The 18,731-nt window shown below is 33.4% G+C and overlaps 1 protein-coding gene across 1 annotated transcript in view; it reads left to right on the top strand.

The window, feature by feature from the left end:
* The first annotated feature begins 393 nt into the window (after window positions 1-393).
* LOC128855591 (dopamine receptor 1) overlaps window positions 394-18,731 on the top strand; it is a 188,498-nt gene continuing 170,160 nt past the window's right edge. The window contains exons 1-3 of the mRNA XM_054090622.1: window positions 394-701; window positions 753-909; window positions 953-1,243. Of these exons, the coding sequence (XP_053946597.1) occupies window positions 394-701; window positions 753-909; window positions 953-1,243 (756 nt within the window). The remainder of the gene's footprint in view (window positions 702-752; window positions 910-952; window positions 1,244-18,731) is intronic.

Here is an 18,731-nt window from a genome sequence, read left to right as displayed (position 1 = left end):
CGCACCCGCACGCACTCTTTAATAACAATAAATAATAATCTAATATAATTAATAGTTTAAATTTATGAGTTTTATTTCACTAACCACACCAATATCTCAACATGGTAGCAGTGCCAGGTTGTGGTTAGGTGGTTTTCAGTGGTACCGTTTTTTATAAAAATAAAGTAATCCCGTGTATGTCAAAAAGCACGTGTGATAATAGTTTTTCTATGGTACCGTATTAAAGTGAAAATTAAAAATAATAAGTTACAGTGTATGTCAGAAAGCACGTGTAATATTTTGTGAAGTATTGCCGTTAAAGTTAAAAGTTAAAAAGTGTTATCGTTTTAAAGTAAAAGTCAAAATTGTATTCTCGTTTAAGTCAGAAAATTCGAGAAAGTTTTACAATACAAAATGGCTGACAATGGTGAAATCAAGATACCTATTTTTGATGGTGAAGATTACGCCATGTGGAAAAAACGATTAACAATGTCGCTCAAGTTGAAAAAGTGCGCAGATAATATTGAACGAGCAAAGACGGACAAAGAAGGCGAAGAATGGGACGCAAAAGAAGTGAAAGCAATAAGTCTCATTTATAACGGTATTTCCAATAAGCAAATGGAATTCATTAATGACGAAGAAACGGCATATGACATGATTAAAAAATTTGATAGTTTATATCTGAAAGAATCAACGGCTTTACAAATTGTGTACAGAAATAAGTTAGAAAAAATTAAGTTAAAAAATTATAATGACGCTTCTACATTTTTTAGCGATTTTGAAAAGTGCATTAATGATTTAAAAAGTGCGGGTGCAAAAATTACAGAAAGAGAAAAACTGAATTATATATTGAATACTTTGCCGGAGTCCTATAGCTATATAGGCGATTTAATTGATGTATTAAAAGAAGAAGAACAAACGGCAGAATATGTAAAAAGCAAAATTTTGATGAAAGAAATAAAAATGCAAAAAGAGGAAAATTACAAGCCGAGGTCAAATGCATTCATGTCCGATAGAAGAAGGTGCTTCAAATGTGGAAAAGTTGGTCATATTCAGCGAGATTGTAAAAATGGCGACCAAAATGCAAGCGGCAGTTCAACATGGCCATCTACGCGAGGCAGAGGCACGCATCGAGGACGTGGCAACCGTGGAAGAGGCAGAGGCCAAAGAGGAATGCGCGCGCACCAAGCCGAGCAAGAAGGAGAACAAAAAGAATACAACAGAGCTTGGATTGCGAGAGTTGACTGTAATACAGCGCAAAAATGTAAGGTTAATAATAATAATAATGTATGCGAAATTATTTGGTTACTCGATAGTGGTTGTACGGACCATATTATTAACGATGATTCATATTTTGAAAATTTTGAAATTTTAACAAATCCTATAAATATTCATTTGGGCGATAATCGTGTTGTAAAAGCTACAAAAGTCGGAAATGTAGTTAGTATTTTTGATGTTTTCGGTAAAAAAGGTGAAATTAATATGAAAAATGTATTTTTTGCAAAAGATATGACTGCGAATTTAATTAGTGTGAGTAAAATTACGAATAATAATAAAATTATTTTAGAAAATAAATTGGCAAAAATTATTAATAAAGAAAACGAAATAACAGCTGTTGCTGTAAAAAGGAATGGTTTATATCATATGAGAAGTATTATCGTATTGAAAAAGAAAAATAAATTTGTAAATATCGCGAACAAAATTGAAAATAATATGAATCTGAAAGAAAAATGGCATCGATTATTGGGTCATGTAAATTTTAAATATTTAAATATTTTAAGTAAAGATCAATTATTGGACGGTATTCCTAAAGATATAACGAGTGAATTTATGAAATGTAAAACATGCATCGAAACTAAAATGTCAAATTTACCATTTAAAAATAACAGACAGAAAGCAAAAGAAATTTTAGAAATTGTACACACTGATGTCTGTGGACCTTTTCAAACGGTGGGTTTCAAAGGTGAAAAATATTTCATTTCATTTATAGATGATTATAGTAAAATTGCTCGTGTTTATACTATGAAATCAAAAGCAGAGGTATGTGAAGTTTTCAAAAGATTAATGAATGTGAAAATTTAATGGGTGAGCGCGTTAAATATTTGAGATGCGATAACGGTAAAGAATACATTAATAGTGATGTGGATGATTTTGTTAAAAGTAAGGGTATCGTAATTTCTCCGTGTCCCGCGTATACTCATGAATTAAATGGGGTTGCCGAAAGATTTAATCGCACAATAATGAACATGTCGCGTTGTTTATTAGACGAAGCGCAAATTGATAGAAAATATTGGCCGGAAATCGTGTGCGCGGCGACTTACTTGAAAAATAGAACATTAACAAATACCATCGAAAAGAAAACACCATACGAAATATTTTTTGGAAAAAAACCAGACGTGTCAAATTTGAGATTATATGGAAGTAAGGTTTTTGTTCGTACGCCGGAAGTAAAACGACAGTCTAAATGGGATAAGAAAGCCGAAATTGGAATTTTGGTCGGTTATGACAACATGGGTTATCGTATTTTGTTGAATAACAAGATTATCGTTTCTCGAAATATTGAAATTTTAAATTCAAAAGAAAAATGTATCGGTATAAATATGGATGAAAGCGAGAGTGAATTTAATGAAACTAGTTCTGATTTTGATGAAAACACAGAAAATTCTGATGATGAATTTAACGATGATAGTTTTAAAAGTTTAAATGAAAAAGATGAGCTTGGTGATAAAAGGATTGATTTAAAAGTTGAAAAAGTTGAAAACTTAGAAAATGTTGAAAAAATTAAAAATAAGACGAAATTAAATAAAAAAGAAATAAAAAAGGATGAACTTATTCCTATGAGAAGGTCTACCAGATCAAAAAGTGTTCCCGATAGATATGATAGTCAAGCGTATAGTAATTGTATTTTTGCGAACTTATGTAGAACTGATATACCACATACCTTTGAGGAGGCGATAAATTCAAAAGATAAATTAAATTGGAAAATAGCAATGGATAATGAAATTAAAAGTTTAAAGGATAATAATACGTGGGAGTTAGTTGAAAATCCTGAAAATAAAAAAGTTATTGATGTGAAATGGTTATATACGAAAAAATCTGATAACAAATATAAAGCTCGTTTAGTTGTACGCGGTTTTCAACAAAAGGAATTTATTGATGATATTTATGCTCCGGTAGTTAAAATGCAAACTTTAAAAATCTTATTATCTTATTGTTGTAGAATGGGCTTTATTATAGAACAAATGGACGTTGAAACAGCCTTCCTCAATGGTACCGTGAAATCAGATGTTTATGTTAAACAACCTAAAGGTTATGAAGATGGAACGAATAAAGTTTGTAAGTTGAATAAAGCATTGTATGGTTTACGAGAAAGTCCAAGAGCTTGGTATGAGTGCCTTGATAATTTTCTAATATATTAAAATTAGGATTTAAGAAAAATAATATTGATTCTTGTTTATATGTTTTGAAATTGGAAAAAGATACTATTTATTTATTAATTTACGTTGATGACTTATTAATTTGTGGAAAAAGTAAAGGTTTGATTAATTTAATTAAAGGTAAATTATCAGAAAAATTTAAAATGAAAGACATGGGAAAAATTAAAGAATATTTAAGTATTACCGTAGATTATAGTGTGCCGGAAAAATTAATGAAACTAAATCAAACTAAATATATAGAGTCTTTAGCGAGTAAATATAATTTGGAAAATAGCAAATTGTATAATACACCTATGGAAGTTAATTTAAAAATTGAAAAATCGGATAATTGTGAATTGGATATTAAATATCGAAATTTAATTGGCGCTCTATTATATATTAGTTCGGCTACAAGGCCAGATATTAGTTTTTCAGTTAATTACTTAAGTAGATTTCAAAATTGTTATAATGAAACTCATTTTAAATATGCTTAGAGAATTTTGAAGTATTTATACAAAACAAAAGATTTAAATTTAACTTTCAAAGGTGATAATGACTGTGAAATTTTGGATTGTTTTGTTGACGCCGATTGGGCTGGCGATAATATAGATCGAAAATCGACCACTGGTTTCGTATTAAAATTATTTGGTAATGTTGTGTTTTGGAAATCACGAAAACAAAAATCTGTAACAAAGGCTTCAACCTTTGCTGAATATGTAGCGTTATCAGAAGCAGCCAGTGAAATTAAATTTGTAATTGAATTATTAAAATTATTTGAAATTAAAATTGAAAAACCTATTAATGTATATGAAGATAATTCAGGCGCGATAAATATAGCAAAGTATGGTAATTTTACAAAGAATTCCAAACATATAGAAGTCCATTATCATTATGTACATGAAATGGTAAAAGAAAAGATTATAAACATTGTAAAGGTCGAGTCGAACAATAATGTCGGGGATATTTTCACTAAATCATTATGTAAAGAAAGTTTTGAAAAATTTAGAAATATGTTAAACTTAATTTAAGTTATTATGAAAATGTAAAATTGTAATTTTGAATTAATGATGAAAATTTATGTATTAATAATTATTTGAAAATTATTTTATTATGTATATTATAATATAAATGTAAGGAGGCGTGTTGAGAATGTGTAAGGTACATTTATATTATACGGTATATATTATATATATACATCATATGTTATACATACATATACATACATATGTATGAAGTGAGTAAGTGGGGATAGCGTCACTCTGCTTGCCCGCTTGCCATTGACGTTGAGAGTTTTTTAGTTTTGATCGAGCACCCGACGAGTAAAGATCACGCACCCGCACGCACTCTTTAATAACAATAAATAATAATCTAATATAATTAATAGTTTAAATTTATGAGTTTTATTTCACTAACCACACCAATATCTCAACAGTTTTAATGTTATTATTATTAATTTTTTTATTATATATGAAGGAAAAAATGTATGGTAATATTTACCGCATACCTTATAAGATATGTTGTCTATACTAAATTATAAAGAGGAAAACTTTGTGTGTTTGTAATGAAGAGGCTCAAAACTACTGGACCGATTTTAAAAATTCTTTCACCATTCGAAAGCTACATCATCCGCGAGTAACACGGATTATATTTTATTTTGGAAATAGGGCTCGAGCTATAGGTCAAAACGTGGACCCGGGTAACCTTCGGATGCGTATGTACAATATGGATATCAAATGGAAGCTGTTGGTGAATGCTTTAGTCCAGAGTACTTTTCATGCCGCTCCGTGACTAGGGTCTCGAGATAGAGACCAAAACGTGGACCCTAGAATGGGTTTGTACAATATGGATATCAAATTGAAGCTGTTGGTGAATGCTTTAGTACAGAGTATTTTTCATGCCGCTCCGTGACTGGGGTCTCGAGATGTAGGTCAAAACGTGGACCCGGGTAACCTTTGGTTGTGTATGTACAATATGGGTATCAAATGAAAGCTGTTGATAAGTGCTTTAATACGGGGTAATTTTCATACCTATTGATGACTAGGGTCTGGAAATATATGCGTCGTTATCTTGCTCATGCGTCGTTACCTTGCTTGAACAGCATGTTATGGTATGTTATGTTATGTTATGTTATGTTATGTTATGTTATGTTATGTTATGTTATGTTATGTTATGTTATGTTATGTTATGTTATGTTATGTTATGTTATGTTATGTTATGTTATGTTATGTTATGTTATGTTATGTTATGTTATGTTATGTTATGTTATGTTATGTTATGTTATGTTATGTTATGTTATGTTATGTTATGTTATGTTATGTTATGTTATGTTATGTTATGTTATGTTAAAGTATATTATGTTATGTTAATGTTAACTCATTCTCTATATCCATACAAAATATCTATCAAACAAATAAAATTAAAATTTTCTTTTGAAAAATGCAACCATTCAATCAGTATTTTCTTATGACGTTATCACGTTAAACTATCGTCAGTAAACCGACTTTACAGACAACCTCTTTTTTTTATAGAAAGGCATTTTTTTCTTTAAAACCTCCAAAAAGTTGAAATTTTGGAATTTCTCTCAGTTTTCTTAGTTCATCTGGAATAAAAAATCATGATAATTAGAAATCCATTTGAATTTTTTGCTTTAGATAATAATTACGAGTTGTGTCTTGTACGCCAGTTGGAAACTCCAGCGTTGCAGCGCTCTACTAATTTCTATGTTAAACATTTTTTTCAACTTATTTTAACCAGTTCAAAAATTTTTTATACTTTTTAAATGTTCATTAAAAGGTAGAAAAAACTTTGCAGTGCTAAATTAGTTTTTTCCTTACAAAAAAAAATCGCAAAGAGATGCAATTTTTAGACCTCATAAACCAGGCTCTCCCCTTAATCGTTTAGCTGCCAAACCCGGACATTTACAGCGAAAGTGCTCAACAGTATCCTTCTCGAAAAGGTCCCCGCCTCTGCAATGGCGGTTAAATATTAACCCTAGCTTTTTCGCGTGTGTGCCGATCGTCCAATGACCGGTAAACACAGCTACGAGTGTGGAAATTGAAAGACGAGGAGTTCAAGATGTGAAAAAACGACTCTGAAAAATAACAAATAAATCTTTAGATTACTTAACAGATTCAAATACCATAGGTCTGTTCATACAAAAATTATCCAGTAACTTCATTTGCAGGAATTCTCTCTCAAAGAGAAAAAAAACAAAAAAGATTGTGTCATCGCAAAACCTGTAACACTTTGCAAGTTTTACAAACAGCTGATTAAATTGTTGGCGGGAAATCGAGAAAGTCGATCTTTTGAAGTCGCTGGTCCATTTCCTTAAAATGTAAATACATACATATATTCACACCTGTATTTGAAGTGCTTTGAAAATTAAATTACAAACTGAGAATTAAGTGAAAGACTGAGAATTAAATGAAAGACTGAGAACTACAATTGAGAATTACTTACTCACCAACGAATTTTACTAACCAAAGAATCTCACGCGTCTAGCTACCTCTATATCTCTATTCTATGCGGTATCATTATTTCTGTTACTTCTCTCCTGTCCTCCTTAATTATGTACCTGTTTACTTTCCAGAGCTTTAAGTACAATGGGCTCAGCCTAAGTGTTTTAGTAGTTACCAAATCTCTCGGTGTTTCTTGGCTTGACGTTTTTCAAATAGTGTGTGTTTATATCTATTTCGCGGCATATAGGATCTCTCACTTCATTTCCTCTGGAAACTTCGCGATGGATTGTAATTTCATCAGATGTACCAGCAGCAACTATGACTGGACGCTGTAGTTCAGAAGTACCTACCTCTGTTTGACCGAAAAAGCTATATCTGTATGCGGAAAAATTGGATATGCTACATATGTCGCAATAATATCGCATTCTTTACGCCCTGCGCCAGAGCTATTTCGTTTTCTTTCCTCAAACTGTACTTTGACCAGGCCAATGTGAGGTTATTTCCACCTTCTACAAGAAATTAGTGTGAGCTGAGTGTGAGTTGTTCAGCGAATTTATATATATCTGTGATGAATAATTGTGATGGAGCGCATTCGCAAAAGCTCATGTGTTAAACCTGATAAGGGCTGAGTATTGTTTTGGGGGTGCATTTCGGCAAACGGCAAAGGAAATTTGGTGCTTATCGTGCACATTAGGCTAGGTTAGGTTAAAATGGTTGCCTAAAGAGTGGGCACATTTGAACGAATAAATCAATTTCTTTCTTTAGGATTGTGTTCCCCGTTTTATACTGCTGATGAAGTTATTTCATCAGATTTTTAATATCAAAGCAGGCTATACCAGCAGTCATAGCAAAGCAGCTAAACGAAAAGGGCTGAGGTGATTCCACCTCATCCTCCATACAGATGACGCAAAAAGGAATGGAAGTAATTCCAAGTCTCACAACATGCATGCCCCGCGGAGAGTGCCCTGTAAATGCACCCACGAAACTCAGATCACTCAAGCGCCTCTGATCCACACATGATCAGAAGGATTTCGCGACCTTAGAAGTTTGTGTCCTTGCTCAGCTCTCAAGGTTCCCGATACTCTCCTTTCGCGAGGAAATGACCTCACAGGTCACTTGTCTAACCAGCTCAACCGCCTCACAGTTTTCGCTATATCAAGTACCCAGATGAGACTTATGTCAAAGAATTCGAAAGTGATCGGAAGTGAAACCAGGTATTCCCTGATCAGTTCCGAGGCTATTGACAAGTTTTATTCACTTGCACAAGAGAGTAGTCAATCCGCTGCTTCTTTGATTGCGGCTTCGTATGCTTGGAACACGTTGCAGTGAATTTGGGTCTGATGGGGAGCTCCTCGTAGAATACTCCTTCACCAATATTTTCTTCTAATTTCGAACCATTCAAATTTTAAAAAATTATCTAAATCAAAGCGATATAAAATAGAACATCGAGGGACCATTCCTATTCCAGCGAGATAATATCTAATACTGTACGAGAATAGTTTTTATATAGTGTGAAAAAACAGATGAATCGTCACCCCAAACAACAGTTAAAGAATCAAAGACGTAAACATTCGGTACAAAATAACGAACAATTAAAAAATGTTCTTCCAATTTGGGGTATTCATTTTTTTCCACAAATGGAGGGACCCACAATTTTACGCCGACTCTGAACGGCATATAGTTTTTTTGAGGAGATTCTTCATAACAAAAACCACACGGCGGTTTCCATTACCTGCCAAGTGGTGGCAGCTATTAGAAAAAACTTTCTCTATCATTTGGTGTTTCGTCCCCGGAGATTCAAACCGGACACTTCCAAATTGTAGTGGTGCACCAACCCATTTGGCTATGACGGCCGTCCTTCAAGGATAGTGGAGTAAAATAACGCCGACAGTAACTGGAAACTTCGTGCTTTCAGTGCTTTCGAGACTTTAAGCTCTATTTGGCTAGCCAAATACCAGGATTTGATTTCAAGAATATTTCACTATTAATAAGTTTATTCTATATTTCAATGTATACTTACTAATTTTTGATTTGAGATATGAATGTTTAAAAAAATTTGATTTTTATATTCCTTCCATGCAAATAAAACTCCATTTCGGGGTAATTAGTGTTTTTTGAAAGCATAAGTAATGCAGATAAATCTACTTATAGTTTAGATTTACTGAAGTGTGAAAGTTGTGGTCAAAACCGATATCCGTCGATTCCACGTGCCACTCCGCCTTCTGGCTGTATTTTTTGGTAAATGTCTGGAAGCGAATGTGGCACTCCGCCACCAGAAACGTCCCATTACATATACTTAGTCATGCCAGTCGGTGAACTTTCTGCAAGTTGACTAGATGGGATGAGTTATTTATCACGTCTTACCAGAATCTACTGGTTTTAAGGTCACAAAATAATCATCCAACTTTGGTTTTGAATAACTTTTTTAATAAATAGAAAAATGATATTGAGCGGTGGAAATCTTTATTTTATGCTTTACGCGCTCCATTGTTTGTATGTTTATAAACTGCGGCTTTCTTTTTCACAATCGCGATATTTGATTAACGTGCGACCCCATTTGTAAAAATTATAACTCCCCTGAATGGGTGACTAGTTGTGAGCCACTTTTTATTTAAAAACCAGGCACTTAAAATTTACTGCTCAATACATCAGTTTATTTGAAAATATAAGAACCAATGAAATTTCGTATAAGTTTTTAATGTCCAACCAGTTTAAAGTTTCAAAAGATAAAAGTCTCGAAAATGCTCTTTAAAATTTTATGCTCTCACAGTTGCCGAATTTACTCTCGACACAGGAGGCCACACTATCGTATTTGCATATTTTATTGTACCCGTAAATATGTACACTTATGAAAATGTGCGTAAATCTGGATACATATAAGCTTAACTAGAGTACATACAGACTAAGCCAAACAAAAACAATAATAAGAAAATATTAATAGTGCGGCGTCATAAGTAGCATACAGAAAGACTTAGGCCGAGCTTCTTCACTAAAGTGCGTTATGTTGGTATTTACTGTGTTACAAATATAACATAGAAGACTTTTTGAATTAAATTGACTCTGACTTTGAGAGCTTTTTTCTCCTAAAAATCCCTACTATCAGCCAGTACCACATCTCCACGGTACGAAACATTCTCGTAACAAAACGATAGCACAACATAATTTTTACTAGTTTGAATTTTTTTATTTTCTGCGGCGGAGTGTGGCATTTTATCTTTAAGGGCAACCATATAAGCTGGTCTAAATGGACAGCTTACTCTATTAAGAAGCTAAAGTTGGCAGCTATGGGAAGAAAATCGTTTTTTGTATTACTAAATACTTATTCTTTTTTCCAAAATATATAGAAAGACGTTAAACATGCACATAACTTGCATTTTGTAGAGCTTAATAAGAGAAGTTTCGGGACCTGAAATAGGGAAATAGGGTAGACTGCAGCACTTTTTGTGTTGTTATGATCTTAGAAATACGCCAGGTAAGATGTATGAGTCGCAGTCTGGACTAAGACTTTTTTGTGAAGAGAAAGCATCGAAAGTTTAACCGCGTGAGTATGGGTCTTTAACCCGAACTAAGCCCTTTACTGTTCAAGTACTGATCCCCCTGCTAATACTGATAAGTATTTCTCAGCAGTGAAAGTAGCATCTACTTGTGCACACAGAGAAATCTTTAAGATATTATCTGAGCCGTATCCACTGATTTTGGTACCTAAGAATGACCCTATATCCATAGTTTCATTTGGAAAGAAATTTGATGCTCACGCAATGGAACAATCCAAAGTGCACTTAAAGAGGTTTGACAGATATTTTTTGTACCGATGGGTCCAAGAATGAAACAGGTTGTGGAGCCGGATGGTACTTAAACGATAGAACTAGGTGCGCAACTAAATTCTCGCTGTTTGTTTAGGTGAATATACAACTTTATTCTGAAAAAATGGTTACAAGTGAATCATTAAAAGTATGGCCCATCGCTGGCTACTACTTTTTCCTATCTTTCTGGTAGATTTCGCATATCGTCGCGTTAAAACTGTTCATCTTTTGAGGCTATCCACGGATCAAGCCATATTTTTATGTCTTCATATGAATGGAGCTGCTGGTCAAGTCAGCTAGACCATCTGCCATCCATCGGACAGGTGATAATTGGACGACGCAATATCTGCAGAATATGGTTGGTGGGGTAGGATTTCCCATTTCGGTGTTTCGGGTTTGGCAACGTGAGGCCGAACGTTGTCGTGCTGTAGAATCACTTTTTCATACCTCTCCGCGTATTGCGGCCGCTTCTCGCACAGTGCTTGGTCCAATAGCATGAATTGAAGTCGATACCGATCCCCAGTGATGGTTTCGCTTGATTTTTACAGTTCATATTAAATAACATCTACTTGGCCCCACCAAATACATAGCATAACCTTCGCAGCGTGAATATTCGGCAGAGGTGACGACGTAAAAGCATGACCGGGCAGCCCCCATGACTTTCTTTTCTTTGGATTGTTGTAATGAGTCCATTTTTCATCACCCGTCACGATGCGATGAAGAAACCCCTTCCTTTTTGCCGCTGGAGCAGTTGTTCACAGGCGAAAAAACGACGTTCAGCATCCCTTGGTTTTAACTCATAAGTATTTTCTGACAAACTCGAAAAGAAAACTGTCGAACTTTTTTCTAAAATTTGGTAGAAAAGATGTTCGGTTGGTGGTTGGTATTATTTGCAGGCCACAACCCATGGCATCAGCATATGGTCACCATTTGAATCATTAAAGACACGATTTGCCTGTCTTGCTGGAAGGAAGTGGATAGCCCCCAACATTTTCTTTGTAAGTGTCCCGTCATTGCTATAGCAAGGCTGCAATTTTTGGATTGGGAGAATGAGTAAAATTCATTATCTCAAACTGGAGGATATTTTGAGATTTACTAAAGAATCTGGAAAATTTTCACAGGACTAACTACCTCTATTTCTCTATTCTATTCTATCCCTTTCTCTCTGTTACTTATCTCCTTTCCTCCTTGACTATCAATCCTTTCACTTTAGAGAGCTTCAGTGGGGTTTTTAGCCTGAGTATTTTAGGAGTTACCAAATCTCTCGGTGCTTCTTGGTTCGACTTTTTAAATTTTAATTTCATTTTAGCATCTGCTTGTTAACACACACTGTTTCAGTCATTTGAGGAGAGAGCCTCTGGACTAGGAGGCTCCGAATTTCTGTGAACGCTACGGCATTTGCTACCTTGACTTATTTTGAATTGACTCGTTAAATGCTACGATATTTTTGGTGCTTCGATCATTATTTGAGTGGGATAGAACTATTCAATAGTGAATCTGTTGTCACGAATTTATGAGCTCAAGTGTGCACAGCTTATCCGAGAGTTCTATTATTACAAACACCAATTCAACATTTTGTTGCTAGTTTTCCAGAATTTTCAAACGTGGCTCAATTACCATGCAAAAAAGTATGTCGGGAATGGCAATAATAACAAGTAAATAATAATAGAAAATATTTACTAATTTACTTATTTATTGAAAAGATTAATAATTATAAATAATTATTCCACTTATAAGAGAAACGAAACTGAAAAACGAAAGCACTGCTGCTAAGGCCTTCGGCTACGAACAAACAAAAAATTACACAAAAAAGTTATATCCTATTTAAAAAAACCTATTTATCAAAAGAAATAAGCAAATAAATTATTTTTTTGTTTTTAAAGCTATATTATATTTAAAGCTAATTCTATTCGACAAATGCGTCCACGAGTGCATTTTTTATTGCAGAATTTCACTCTCGTTTTTATACTGCACGCACATTTCACTTTATACAACGTTGAAGAGTAGTTGAAAACGAATTTATATTCTATCTAGAAACATGCAGATGTGCAGCAAACACACAACACAACCAAGCTCACCATCTGCTGCTACATAAAGAACTGAGCTAATATTTATACACCAGCAATAAGCAACATTTGGGGGAAGTTTCCTGCACCACAGGAAGCTGTGTTGTATACACTACATACTCTCATACTCACACACACGAATAAATATTTAACGCCAAAATAAGAAAATTTGAAACAAAAAAAAGAAAACATAAATTTATGCAAAATAAGCGCAGCACACCACATAACGAGCGTAACAACATCAACGCGCTTGCCTTGAAATACGAGTAGTTAAGTATGTTAAACGGCATAAGCGACACAAAACTTTGAAAAATTTAAATTCTTGCTATTCACTTTAAAAGCCGATGTTTTTGCAAAAAAATTACAAATCCACAGTACAATGGCCGAACAGATCGTTTAGACAGAGATGAGGGTAACAGATGCGTGGGCGTATACGTAACCTAATTTTTTGCTCGTAAATTCCAATGCATTCAACACCAAACTCGACGAGTTGAAGTAAATTTCGCGCATAGGTATGCATGTATGTGCATAAGTATATGTAATAAAATATGTATATGTATACGTAAAAGCGTAATTATATATGCACATAAGCGCTGGATACTCGCGGATTGTGCTGATGTTCATGTTGCTACGTGCGGTTGGCTGGTAATGATGGAAATGCCACATTTTTTAGCACTCGACAACATCTTTTATGCATGCGGGTACTTACCATACGATATATCGTATGTCTTTGTATGTACTCGTATATTTATAAATTACGGGAATAAAACTGCTCATTATCATTTTGTATGCGGCATTTCGTATATGCGCTTCAAGTTGATTGAATGCGTGAAATAAGAGAAATTAAAATGGAAAGGCATATGGTTTAATAATAAAAGGCGCATAAATGTGTGGTTAGATGGGTTTTAAAGGTTGCCGAAAGATTAATGAGCAGGAATTGCGATGCGGTGAATTCTTTGCAGGAAAGCAAGTTTCTGATGGATATTTTGTATGCAACCCTTTATTGAAAGGAGGGGGAATAACTCGTTGTGGTCGAATGCCAGATAAGTTTATTTAAATGTATATACTAACTAAGAGCACAACTTGAACATTTTTTGATAGGCGTGGCTAAAAGTATGGATATATAATCATTTAATCTGTTTAAAATTTTTTCATATAAAATTTTGTCGTAACTTTTTTTATCAGAACATAGTTGATTCTTCTACAAAAACCTCCTACAAGGTGGCGTAAAATTATTCATAATCTTTTCTGCTTTATTTATTTGTCATCAATTTAGTTTTTGAATAACTTTTTAACAAAACAATTATTAAAATTACAAGGTGGCGCAAAATTAATTATAGTTTTTTTATTAATTCATCATCAATTTGGTTTTTGAATAACTTTTTAACCAAAAAATAATAATAAATACAAGGTGGCGCATAATTAATTACAGTTTTTTTATTAATTTATCATCATCTTGGCTTCTGAATAACTTTTTAACAAATAAAAAAAATCCAATGTACAAGGTGGCGCGAAATTATTCATAATTTTTGTTTTCTTTATTTATTTATCATCAATTTTGTTTTTGAATAACGTTTTAACAAAAACAAAAAAATACAACGCGCAAAATTAATCATAATTTTTGTTTTATTAATTGATCATATATTTTCCTTTTGAATAACTTTTTAACAAATAAAAAAAACCAATGTACCAGGTGGCGCAAAATTTATAATAATTTTTTTTTATTAAGTTATCATCAATTTTGTTTTTGAAAAACTTTTTATAAAATAAAATAAAAACATTTTACAAGGTGGCGTAAAATTGATCATAATTTTTTTTATTATTGTAATTTATCATAAATTAGTTTTTTTGAATAACTTTTTAACAAATAAAAAAACACAATGTACAAGGAGGCGCAGAATTAATCACAATTTTTTCTTATTAATTTATCATCAATTTGGTTTTTGAATAACTTTTTAACAAAAAGATAATTATAATTACAAGGTGGCGCAGAATTAATCACAATTTTTTCTTATTAATTTATCATCAATTTGGTTTTTGAATAACTTTTTAACAAAAAAATAATAATAATTACAAGGTGGCGCAAAATATTTCATAATTTTTTTTTAATTTATCATCAATTTTGTTTTCGAATAACTTTTTAACAAAAAAAATTGCAAGGTGGCGCAAAATTAATAATGCATTTTTTTATTAATTTATCATTAATTTTATTTTTGAATAACATTTTTAATAATTTAAAAAAATAAAACATTATACAAGGTGGCGCAAAATTAATCATAATTTCTTTTTATTAATTTATCATCAGTTTGGGTTTTGAATAACTTTTTAACAAAAAAATAATAATAAATACAAGGCGGCGCATAATTAATTACAGTTTTTTGTATTAATTTATCATCAATTTTGTTTCTCAATAACTTTTTTAATAAATAAAACAAAAATTCTAAACAAGGTGGCGCAAAATTAATAATCCATTTTTTTATTAATTTATCATAAATTTTCTTTCTGAATAACTTTTTTAACAAATAAAACAAATCTTTTTGAGTAATAAAACTATTTATTTATGCACTTCATTGGTTTGTAGACTGCACTTGTCTAGGTCATAGGTGTAAAATTTGTTTGACGCCATTTGCAAAAATTATAAATATTTGGATGAATTGATTAACCCTCCATTGAACACTTTTGTTAAAACCTCTTTCGTCCTATTCGGCGATCCTTTTTAAAAGGTTATATCCATAAATCAATAGAAAATTAAATTCTAGGAAGCTGCTTGGAAGCTCAAGTCGTTAGCTATAATAGAAATATGTTAACTTCATGTCCAAAACCGAAAAGGCTGGCCAAACCCGGGCTCCCAAGGTAGGGTTAATTTTGCGCCATCTATAAATCAAAGTTCCACACTTTGTATGAGATTCACAATATTTTAAAAAAATTCCCATCAAAATTTACTACTTTTTCAACAGAATCTTCTGGATTTGCAGTTTTAGAGTCCTTTCAATATTAGTCTAAAAAAGCGGGAGTCCAAAGCCGCTTAAAAATCGACTTGAATTTTTTTTCATACAATGTTGAGCATTTTCTTTCATATAAAAGACATTCAAGCATATGTTGTATATTTTAATGAGATATAAAACGGCACTGCCACAAGTTTTCTAAAGATATCGGGACGCTTCTTTAAAAAATCGAAAATAAGTTTTTTTTTTTTAATTCTAGCGACAAAAGAATGTATGTGACAAAAAAATTCATTCTCGCAAGTTTTTTAAGGTTCTTCGGACTGACTCTTTAAAAAATTGCAAACAATTTTTTTTTTATCCTAGTAAAAAAAATTTAACCATTCCACAAATGATTTTCATACAGATTTTCTTTGTGTGCAGATCGATCCTGATGAGAAAACAATAACGTCAGGTTAGTTTTTTTCTTTTTTGTTTTTGTGATTGTGTTTTCGATGGCAATTCCTAGAAACGAAAGATACATAGATAAATTCAAAAACGCCAAGTCAATAGAAGCAAAATTAACGAAATCATCGCCCTAAATCATGGTGGAAACTAGCGAAGTTGAGCGCTTTTCTGAAAATTATTACGTTTGAGGTCCGTGCACGTCACAACTCAAAATATACGAAATTAGTCGATTTGAAATTTCACATAATTTTTCACAAATGCATGAGAAATATTTTATATGGAGGAGAAAAAGTATGGAATAATAAAAAAGTCAAGGAATAATTAAAAAGAGTCAAAGAATAATAAAAAAAAAATCCAGGAAAAAATTATTAAAACTCAACGAGCTTTTTTAGCACCTTCGAATTTGCACTTTACTAGCACTAAAATTTAATGAGCATATCAAAAATCTTTCTCTTTCTTCTTCTAAGCATCACAGTCCTTGGCGAACCATTGCTTCATTCACAACCATCTGTCTCCATCCACGGCTATCTCCTCCTACCGCCGCATGCTTAGCTTTTCAAAGTCAACTTCCACGTCTTCGAGACTTCTGGGGAGACTGGGGTGTCTTTTTCTTCGGTCTCCAACAGGGTCTCATTCAACTGCCTTTCGAGTTTGTCTCTCCTTGTGCATTCTAAGCACGTGTCCGAGCCATCTTACTTCCTGAGATTTTACAAATCTTACCACAGCTTCGGTTTTTGTTAACAGCTCCAGGTCATGATTATATCTAAGTCGATAGGTACCGTCTTGCAGTCTTACGGTCCATATATTTCTCGCAATATTTTTGTTTCAAATACCATGAGCTGATTAATGTCAGTAGATTCAGGCGATCATAGTTCTCAATCATAGCTAAGCATGAGGCGAATAAAGGTTTTGTATATCCTTAACTTTTCGTCGCGAGATAATAATTTAGAGTTGAGCAGCTTGAAGTAGGGAAAGTAAGACTTATTTGCTGCTAAAACTCTAACATTTATTGTCAATGGTGTATATTTTGACACCCAGGTTAATATTTTGACACCCAGATAGTAAAACTCTTGTACACTTTGGAATGCAAAGCCGCCAATCAGCTGGTCATCGAGTCTTAAGCCGGTGTTGGATTGCCATAAACTCCATTTTCTCCGTGTTAATACTTACACTAGGCTAAGAATTTTTTCATTTTAATTTTTCTAGTCTTTTAAATGCACTCTTTAATTCACTTCTGCCATTCGCCATAATAAGAATATTATCTTTCTAGAAACGCTAATTAAAGAGCATGAAATTGGGATGAAAATTCTGAGAAATTATTATAATCTTTGTACAAAATTTTAAAATTGGATTTATCTGTAAGTTTGGATTTATATATAGTCTTTAGCTAGGATGGGCTCTGAAGTCAACTTCTTTGGCCCGGAGCCCGTTCTGCCACTTCCTTCTGCATCCATCAAAGCAGTTAGCAAACGGGCTACTTAACCCACAAGTGAGCTTGGCAGGTGGACCGAGACTGCAGATTTTCCTCTCATTAAGCGGAAGGGACTGTAAGCAGCTGGTTGGACTGATGACGGGCCACGTTCTACGGACGAAGTACATGGAAAAGGTAGGCATCTCAGACAGTGTACTCTGCCTAGGATGTGGAGAGGAGGATGAGACGGTGGACTACTTTCTATGCATCTGCCCGGACTTCGCTCGACTCAGGCTTGAGGTCTTTGGCAATGATGTGTTAAGAAGCGACCACATTAGTTACTTGGTACCACAAGATCGACTCAGATTTCTTCGGAGGATCCGAGTCCAGTATAATGGACTAAATTTTGACTGAATGCTGTACTTGCTAATTTGTACCGACAAAAGGAAAACTATATGTTAAGTATTTTGTGTTAGATAAGGAGCTGTACTTTTTTAAAAAAAATAGAAAGCATTCAGGAAAATATAAAAATGGTAAAAATTAGCCAAGAAACCAAAAAAGGGTGTTTACTTTGCGTCCAATCGGGGGAAGAAGGAGAGGCCGACCAAGAAAGAGATGGCTTGATGACGTAGAAGCAGACTTAAAAGCGATAAACGTACGTAATTGGAGTAAAGAGGCAAGAGAGAGAATAAATTGGAGGAGGATTGTTGATGAAGCAATGGGGCACCACAGACTGTGAAAGCTGAGAGAGAGAGAGAGAGAGAGAGAGAGTAAAAATTAGTCAAAATGTTGATGTGCTATTGTTTGGCCTCAAGAAACCTCGCCTATAAAAAAATGCATTTCTTCTTCTTCTGCTTATTCTTTTTAGCGTCACAGTCCTTGGTGAACCATTGCTTCCTTCACAGCTTCTTGGCACCGATCTCGTTTTAAAGCGACTTACCTTCAACATTGCACTCGAATTTTCCTAAAATCAGATTCCATATCTTCTAGCCACCTTTTCTTCGGGCATTCCCTTTTTCTTTCTGCAATTGGGAGAATATCTAGTGCCTTTCTCGTTGATCTCTCCCTTGGCATTCTAGCCACATGTCCCAGTCAAAAAATGCGTTTAGAGTTTTTATTTTTAAATGATGATGTTACAAGTTATGATGCACATCGCAGAGTAAATTTTTTTTCTGATTGCATCAAGCATTAATAAATTGTGTTAAAGCG

This window comes from Anastrepha ludens, chromosome 2 (assembly GCF_028408465.1).
Source record: "Anastrepha ludens isolate Willacy chromosome 2, idAnaLude1.1, whole genome shotgun sequence".
NCBI classification, from domain to species: Eukaryota; Metazoa; Arthropoda; class Insecta; order Diptera; family Tephritidae; genus Anastrepha; species Anastrepha ludens.
Note: the sequence above shows the minus strand (reverse complement) of the source record. Positions and strands in the feature narration are given on the sequence as shown.